The sequence below is a fragment of the Anopheles funestus genome, chromosome X (assembly GCF_943734845.2).
Source record: "Anopheles funestus chromosome X, idAnoFuneDA-416_04, whole genome shotgun sequence".
NCBI classification, from domain to species: domain Eukaryota; kingdom Metazoa; phylum Arthropoda; class Insecta; order Diptera; family Culicidae; genus Anopheles; species Anopheles funestus.
Window position 1 is genome coordinate 14,606,020 of NC_064597.1, and position 8,357 is coordinate 14,614,376.

Here is an 8,357-nt window from a genome sequence, read left to right on the forward strand (position 1 = left end):
AAGTCCACTGGTTTGGATGACTCCAACACAGGCCACTCAAAACTGAGTCGCAGTATTGGATTTATGCACGTCCTTTTTCTTGCGTTTTTGTCTGCTTTTTTTTTGTTTTCGGTACGTCTTAACATGATGAACGTATTAAAATGGTGCTGAAAGAACGACCGAGCAAGTAAATCCAATTAACACCAATAGATGCATACCGCCGCCAGTGCCCGTAATGTCGCGGTGTACGAAACCTTAATATCCCCGGGGCAGGAAGTAATCAGTGGCAGCAGTTCACTTTCCAGTGGGACGGAAAACAAATGTGGCCTAATTTAATATGCTTCACTTGGGACTTGGGAATGGTGAAGACGCTCGTCTAATTGGTGTCATTTCATTCGTGTACCGCATAGCGCTTTGTCAGGCGACGCATTAATCTGAACCATTTTCCTGTTGCAAGATTTTGAATAAAAAAAAATGACTTGGTCATGCGGGCCCTTTTGGTGTGGTAGAAGTTTAGGAAAGGGGTGTTTTTAAGCTAACGGAGTGCTCTATGATTTAGCAAACTAGGGCGTCGTCTAGCGGTACGGTTGAAGATCATTAGCCCACACTAATCGTTGATTGGAAAGTGTAAATTAGCTAATTAGCTAGTTTCCTGCATATTACCTTACAAATCGGTTTCGTAATTAAGAGGAAAAAGATGTCAACTAACAACCATCCATCACGTGTCATCCAGCCGCCATCTTGCGGATAGAAAGAAGTCGCCACATACGCATCTTAGCGTTATCGTCTTATATTTAGATGTTTCAATTCATCAAGCTAAACGTGTTTTCTTGTTACATTATTACAGTTATCGGGTTCGAGTTTTCTGGTTGTTTACAGGCTAGAAAGTATTGGACATTCTTTAGATGCTAAAGACAAAAACAAAAACAAAAAAAGACAACAGTGAAACAGAAGGCACGCGCCAAATTGCGAACAAAAATCACCAAATTAGAATACAAGATTACTACACTATTTTTTTTTTACCGAATAAGGTGACTAAAGGTTTCTGGAACAGTTTTCAGAGGGTGAAGCGACATTTAAAAGGGAGTTCGTTTGTATTTCACCCTTCCATTCGTGGGTTCCTGTGTTTTTCCTTCATTTTATATTATATTACGCTTAATTTGGCAATACACTTACGCCCTAGCATCATCGTAATCCTAAAAAGAAAACACCAAACAAAACGCTGGATTACGAATGGGAAGTAGTAGTATCAAAAGGATGACTATTTAATATCAATTGTAGCAATACCTTGGCTCGACAAAACTAAATCTGACACGTTTTGTGCCGCATCCGCTACGATGCATGCGACGGCCATTTTTGGTTATCAGTATACCTTCCACAGCACCGGTGCCGGGATGTTGTAAATACAGTGTTCAACAAGCAGACACGCGCGCGCACAGCTTAGTTTTGTTTTTTTGCTTATCTTACTTCGTTTCAACATTTTTGCCAGCTGTAGAAATCTGTATCTATAGTACATCTGCGGGCAGAAGGCATTTTTGAACTAGGCAATTACGGTAATTACGGCAATTGGTAATGTTCCTTCCTCGGGATTTTGTTTGTTTGTTTGTATATATTATGTTGTATATTAAGGCACACGAACACATTGAAAAAGGTACGGATATAATGTTTGAAAAGCGAAGGAAACAGTAAGGGTTCTACTGCAACACGTTGAAAACCCAATCAAGAATCATACATTTTTTTGTGTTTTTTCGTGTTTTGATTTTTGAAGGAAAAAAAAGGAACAATATTACTAGACAAGACTAAAACAAACGTCACAAGCCCTCATGTCTAATCTAACGTACTTGCTAGGCTTAAAATGATGTAAATGTTTTTTGTTTTTGTTTTTAAATACAAACACACTCCCTATGGTTTATCGACTTGAACATAATAACTGAGTCATTAATTACGAGATTCTTGAAATGCAACTAATTGTTTTCTTAATACATTACCGCTATGAGATTAAGAGAGAAATACAGAGATACATAATAACATCACTATCAGGGCAATAGACAGAATGCGAATTCGTACTACGGTACCACTAAAGAAAGAGTTTCAACGCAAAAAACCCAAACAATATTTGGCAACAAAATGACAGTTTGAGCCGTTCCGGTCGGACAGTTCAAACTCGCAAGCCTAATCCACAAATCGGTATCCTCTTATGGCAGGTGTGCCTTATAAATGTTGAAACTTCACGTACTGCCGTACGTTTCAGAACGTTCCCTTCGTTGCAAACATCGCTAATACTGTCACCGTCAGTGTGAGTGCCGTTGGGCAAAGGTTTGCCTCACTACCACCGCTAGTAATCATGTCGTATTCGTGCACGAACGGTACATCGATGACGTGGATCAGCCCGTTTGTACATTCGACATCGGCACGAAACACCGTAGTCCAGCGGCCCGTTTCCTTCCACTGTATAAAGTACCCTACGGAGTGAACACCAGTATGAGTATGTATTGCTCTGTGTAACGCTGACGTAACTGTACGTTACTTACTGTTATCCTCTTCTTTGACGCGTATTTGCAAACTTTCCGGACCAACCGTCGGTAGGATGAGTGAGTCGTGGGACATATTTCTCAGATCACCCATACTGAACACCCGATCAGCAACGATAAGATGATGCTCCAGCACCAGACGAGACTGGGGATGAACGAGATTGCATGGTGGGAGAGAGAGAGAAATAGCAAGTTAAGTACAATACGCCCTTCATTCCATATTTCGTGGAGATCTTCAAATCCAACCTGTTCACGGTCCCGGACAAAGTCGTCGAGATTTGCAGCCGGATGTTCGATAAACCACTGGATCCATGCCTTGTCCCTCGGTACGAAGTAGGTAAATCGTTTGTTCGTCATGTTTAGCTGATCGTTAAAATGGTTCAACCTTCCAAATTGATAGGTGAGACTGAAAGAAAGAAAGAAGAAACATCCAAAGGAGAAGCATTAAAAATAAAGTATACCAGCGCCACGTTATGCGAGAAAGGTGACTGATCCTTACTTTAGCATTGGATCGGTTTCAAGCTTTTCCTGTACGGTCATGTACGATACGCCGAGCATCCGATCGATGATGTGAATGTAGCCATCCTTCGTGGCAATATCGCCCAGTACCAGTGATGCATTCACACCTCCACCTTCGACGGTAACACTTTTAGCGTGCGTGGTACGATTTTCGTTCAGATTGAAGTAGATAAAGCGCCGACTGGTCAAGGTTGGAATTTGATAAATCTAGTAAGAGGAAAAAAACACAAGAATTAGTTAGCATTCCTATATAGGAGATTATTGTTTCATCACTTACATGATTCTGATTGTTACGTTTTATTTTATCGATCGTAATAGCATCCGGTACTATGTGCATCATTAACACCTCATGAAGCTTCTTCCGGTTGCTGTAAAGTGAGTAAATATAAAGGAAAGATTACTTCAATAAAAGTTTCAAAAATCCAAAAGCAAAGCATACCTCATGAAGTTTGTTTGCATCATCTGCGTAACAGCATCATCCTGCGGTACGAAGATCGTCATTTGGTTCATACCCCTCAAGGTGTTCAGAAAGTCTGGCGCATAATCATCAATCAAGTCCCGAAATTTCGACCACAGGGTATGGCTGTTATCCTGCTAGACGACCATGAGAAAGGGAATATTAATATAACCGACTGCCTGCCAGTGCGGTTACCTTCTAGCTATATTTACCGCGAGCATCTGCAGACCGTGCATATCGACGATAACCAATGGTCGGTGAATCAGATGAACTACACCATTAGCAACCGGTATGTTTGCTTTTACGATTTCCGCTATTACCGCACCGGGTGTGAGCCGTGAGTTGGAGTACATCGTGTTGGACACCACAAACACTAGAATTCAATAATTGATGATATCTTGATAAGGCTTTTATTCGGACGCTTTTATTTGGAAAAGCTATTTATATACCACGCGCATTCTTTCCAGTCTCGTGCCGGAAGAAGGTAATCGTTACTCGTAGATCATCCTCAAACTGGAGCGTTTCCAACGCTTGACCGTACGGGGCAGGTGTGGTGAAAATGGCTTTGTTCGGTATCACATGCCCATCAATCACTCGTTTATCCACCATGCTCAAGGTAGGATGTGGAGGTACCTGTAATCGGAGAAAAAAATCAATACCAACCATTTCGATGGAATGTGCCGCCTGTCCTCACCTTAAAGCCAGTCTCCACCGGTATGAAGAAGGTGGAGATGCCCGGTTTCTTGTACACTTGGTCCCGTTTTAGGTTCAATATCTTCTTCCTGAACGATCTGTGGTTGTGAGCAGGGAAGTAATTGTCAATACCCGTCTTACAATACATACGGCTTCTTGATCCTGTCCCGAAATTAGTTGCTTACCTCACACGGTGTGGCTCAATGTTGATCGCTTCCACACTCTGCAGGAATCCCCAGGCGTCCGGGTTGGGTGTATCCAACGTTTTGTTAAACACCGTCGTTATAGGCGTCAGCACATCGTCTATAATGTGAAGAATCTAACACCGTGGAAGCATTGATTAGACGCAAACGGATGACATCAGCGGTACGGCAGCAAACCTACCTGTTTGTAACCGCGTGAGTTTGTAAACTCCATGTTGGAACGCTCCCGGATAATCTTCGCACTGTTCACGTACAGATCCTCCTGCATACCGCTCAGCGGGCGTACCCGGGTAATGTACAGCGGTGTACCGTCATCATTTAACGAACGCACCGTATCAGCGAGCTGCGATAATCGCAGTGGAGTGGACGCTGCAAGTTTGGAAGGATACCGCAATTGCGTTAGTAGACTATGGTGTTGACGGGGCTTTTCTTTAGTGCTTCCACACCGGATTCTTACACATGTGATAGTTAAGGTGCGTCTTATTGTTGAGGTAACGCTGGAAGGCTTGATTCGTCGGTGCAAATATTGTTAGCGAATGGTGGACCAGCTTGGACATTGCAATTTCATCTCGCTCAATCAGGGAGTAGAACTGAAACGGGTTAATATCATACAACGCTATTGGTGATATTGGAATTCTCAAGGAACCTTAAGATCAGTTAATGGTGTAACATCTCAAAACGCAATTTTCTTTTAAACCATCAATATAGCATCATTTTAATATAGTAGCAAGTTCACTGCGTCACGATGTCATCCCATCCCCGGATAGTGCTAAACCCATACCGCTATTCATTGAGATGTTGAGATTGAGAAAACAGACAAAGAATTAGGTCTCTTTAACCTACATCGCTTACAACTACTCTCCGTTTATCGTAAATAGTGTTAGCTGTGTGCGTGTAGTTCATCGCTAAGGAAAGCATTCGATAAATTCCCCAAAAACGCTTCTAGTGTCTTAGTGCGGTTTTTTTTATGTAGGACATAGACACTAACGTAAAAAGTAAAGTCTCCGACAGTAACCCAATAGCCTGTGCGTGAGTGTGCGTAACGAGGACATTCTGGCGCCAACGTATTTTCACCGAGACTCGTCAGTCGCTAGCAGCAACGGATGGCAAAGCTTACTGATGTTGGAGTTGAGTGATGGAAATCCCCTTCCTGCATCCCCTCCAGTTTCTCTCCCTCTACGACACACAGGAATAGATTGTTGGACAAATTTTTGCACCCGTCAAGCGACAGGCAGGATCCATTTACCATAGCCGGGAAAATGATTGGAACAAGAAAGCCAGGAATATATCGGCCCGGGTACGAGAAAACTATCATGCCTCACCGCACACACAAGAGATGGTTACCCACCCCAGGACCAACTCGCCTTCCCTCGTTCCATCGCGCACCGATAAATCCTGGGGACGGGAAGTTGGCGCCAACTTCTCGGCACGGCCGTCCAATAATGAAATACAAGCCGACGACGGGGTGTGGGGTTTTATTTTTTTCTTTCTCTCTCGTTGTCGCTGTTGTAGTTGTTGCAAAATTATATCTATGGGAGAAGGATCAAATCGACTTCGGTAGCTTGTTGGGGACTCCTCGCACATTCGTTCGAAAACAGGACGAAAGCAATTTAAACGATGGTGTGGTGATTGTGGCCTGTCCAGGATCAAACTATCCTTACCCGTTAGCAATCAGTTTCCTGGCGAGTGTTTTTAATACAATCGCGTGTATCAGCAAAATGGGGTCGCACAGCGCGCAAAATTTATTCCATCCCCTTTTTGTGTTTTTTCCCCTTTTTACTATTTTACCGCCTGTTTGACTCATCGGGAAAGGACATGCTTACAAGGGGGGTTAGGTGTCGGTGCGATTGTGCAGCGTGAGTCACCCATTTTGTGAGGCGAGATGATTTGCATTGATTTTTGTCTATTTCTGTACCCTAATATAAACACACGCGCGCTGGAAGTGCTCTTTTCCTGCCAATTTTGATCGCAGTGTTGAATTTAAAACACACACTGACTGTTTGGAAGGATATAAAGGTGCTCGTGTAGGAGGGTGTCCTGTTGTGGTGTGAGAAGGAATGGGGATTATTATGTTTGTTGTTGAGAGAGGGCAGGCTGGCAGAAGCAAATGAAATAAAGCGTAAACTGTTTTGGTGAATGAAAAAAAGAACGTTCGTATCTATCGATCTGTGAATAATCTAATGATTCTTCAAGAATGTCAAGCTGTTCCAATTTTAAATCAAGACCAATTTCTGGACGAGCGCTTTGTGTGGGGTGAGTTTTTGTTGGGAACGAGTAACGTCACTATCAAGATAATGGATCAAACTGCTCGGATTAGTGCTGGAAATGAATTTTTGTACTTTTAAATAATTTCCGAACAATTCTTATAACTATCTTCTTTTTACACTGATGCATCGACGATTGCGAAGATGGGGTTCGTCGCTTTAAGTTTCTCGTAATTTCAGTATTCTTTCAGCCAGTGAAAGTGCTAGTTTTATACAAACCTCGGACAGATCGGGATCGTCTCGCATCCGAGACTCGAGCGTATCGGTTGAGGAGCGTGGCACGGTCCACACCATGGGAAATAGTTGAAGGCACATACTGAGGAAGACCAGGTAGCGGCCATACTTGCCACCACGGTGACTAGTCGTCACCATTGTCATCACCATTCCGACGAACATTGAGCTGAGCAGTAGTAGAGTTGGTTAAGTGTTGTTGACAGTTGGCGATCGTTTAGCACGACGATGATCGTGGATCTCTGTTGATCTCGAAGCGGCCTGCCTGGGCGGATGATTATTGGTTAAGCTGTCATCTCGCACCGTTCGCACAAGAATCGAACCACTACTATTACGCACACGGGCGAGTCGGGAAACCGGTTCGCGGCCCGAAAATGAAGCAAACGGGCAAACACAAAACAACGAATTTCAACCGTAATCACGACCGGATGCGGATGGGTGCAAAACCGAAAACAAACTTTTGAATGGCTTCCTTGCGTTGTGTTTCACGTGGAAGACGGTCCGAACATTTGCTTTGTTTCTGAAGATTTGACCAAAAAAAAAAGAACAACAGACAAATCACACTTGAGCGGGCGCGGTCAAGAATAGGGCGAACAGGTTGTTTCTAGACCGAAGCTTATGCCGCACCAGCATACGTCTTGGCTTAGCTATAGTCACCCCTAGAACGCTACACTGTTTCTTCACTGGTTCACTGTTTTATATACGCACACAAACACACACGGTTCGAAAAAGGGCTTATAGAAGCAAAACAAAGCCAAGGGCTCCGTTGCGTTACGCACACCCGAACGCTTCGAGCGATTGAATCGAAATGATTAGTCCGTACACTTTACCCCTCTGTGCAACGCTCTATGCATTCGTGCTCACTATGCGCTCACCAACACAAACAGGATTTGGCATTAATAGTTTTTCTTTTCAATATTTTTTAAATATTTTATTTCATAAGCTTATAGCAGTTAGCGTATGTACAAATGGAATTAATTAATTAAATAATGAATGAGATTTTTTAAATAATAAAATTCTTTTCGTTACCTTTAAGCTTTCAAATCCCACTGTACAATGCTGCGATACACATAGCCACTCATACGCACACACGTATCACGAGAAATGCTAATAACCTTTGAATGAACGGTGAATCTTTGCAAGAAGATATCAATTAAAGTTATGTTGCTTTTAGTAAAACAAATACATATTTTAAACTTTAAACAAGGAAAGAAAACCGGTCAAAAGCACAATTCATTGCATTAAACAATAAAAATAAAGCAACAATGTGCTGCTATAATTTACAAACCGCTTAACTTATTTTTCCTTAGCGCAGAAGCTTTTTTGTAGCTTTTAGGGTTTTTTTATAGCAAATCATCGATCGTAAAGAGGTGTGTTAGTATTGAAAGCTGCAATTCTTCCTTTTTTAATAGTTTTAAGGATGTAATAATTATTTTCGAATTATAGCAGATTTCAAATATCCATTTTATAGCACGAGCCT

General features: G+C 42.4%; 1 protein-coding gene across 2 annotated transcripts; it reads right to left on the reverse strand.

Moving 5' to 3' along the window:
* Nucleotides 1-745: 745 nt before the first annotated feature.
* On the reverse strand, nt 746-7,720 carry LOC125770410 (fasciclin-1). Of its 2 annotated transcripts, none has more exons than XM_049439937.1 (13): nt 6,866-7,720; nt 4,840-4,972; nt 4,564-4,751; nt 4,365-4,498; nt 4,181-4,277; nt 3,936-4,119; nt 3,699-3,859; nt 3,469-3,623; nt 3,307-3,397; nt 3,010-3,236; nt 2,757-2,916; nt 2,511-2,655; nt 746-2,441 (listed from the first exon to the last, which is right to left on the reverse strand). In XM_049439937.1, exons 1-13 carry the CDS (start codon nt 7,040-7,042, stop codon nt 2,227-2,229), a joined length of 2,067 nt encoding a protein of 688 aa, XP_049295894.1. In that variant the 5' UTR covers nt 7,043-7,720; the 3' UTR covers nt 746-2,226. The 2 variants fall into 2 exon arrangements, with proteins under 2 accessions (XP_049295894.1, XP_049295904.1); XM_049439947.1 differs by having other exon boundaries at nt 3,469-3,620; nt 6,866-7,715.
* Nucleotides 7,721-8,357: the final 637 nt, after the last annotated feature.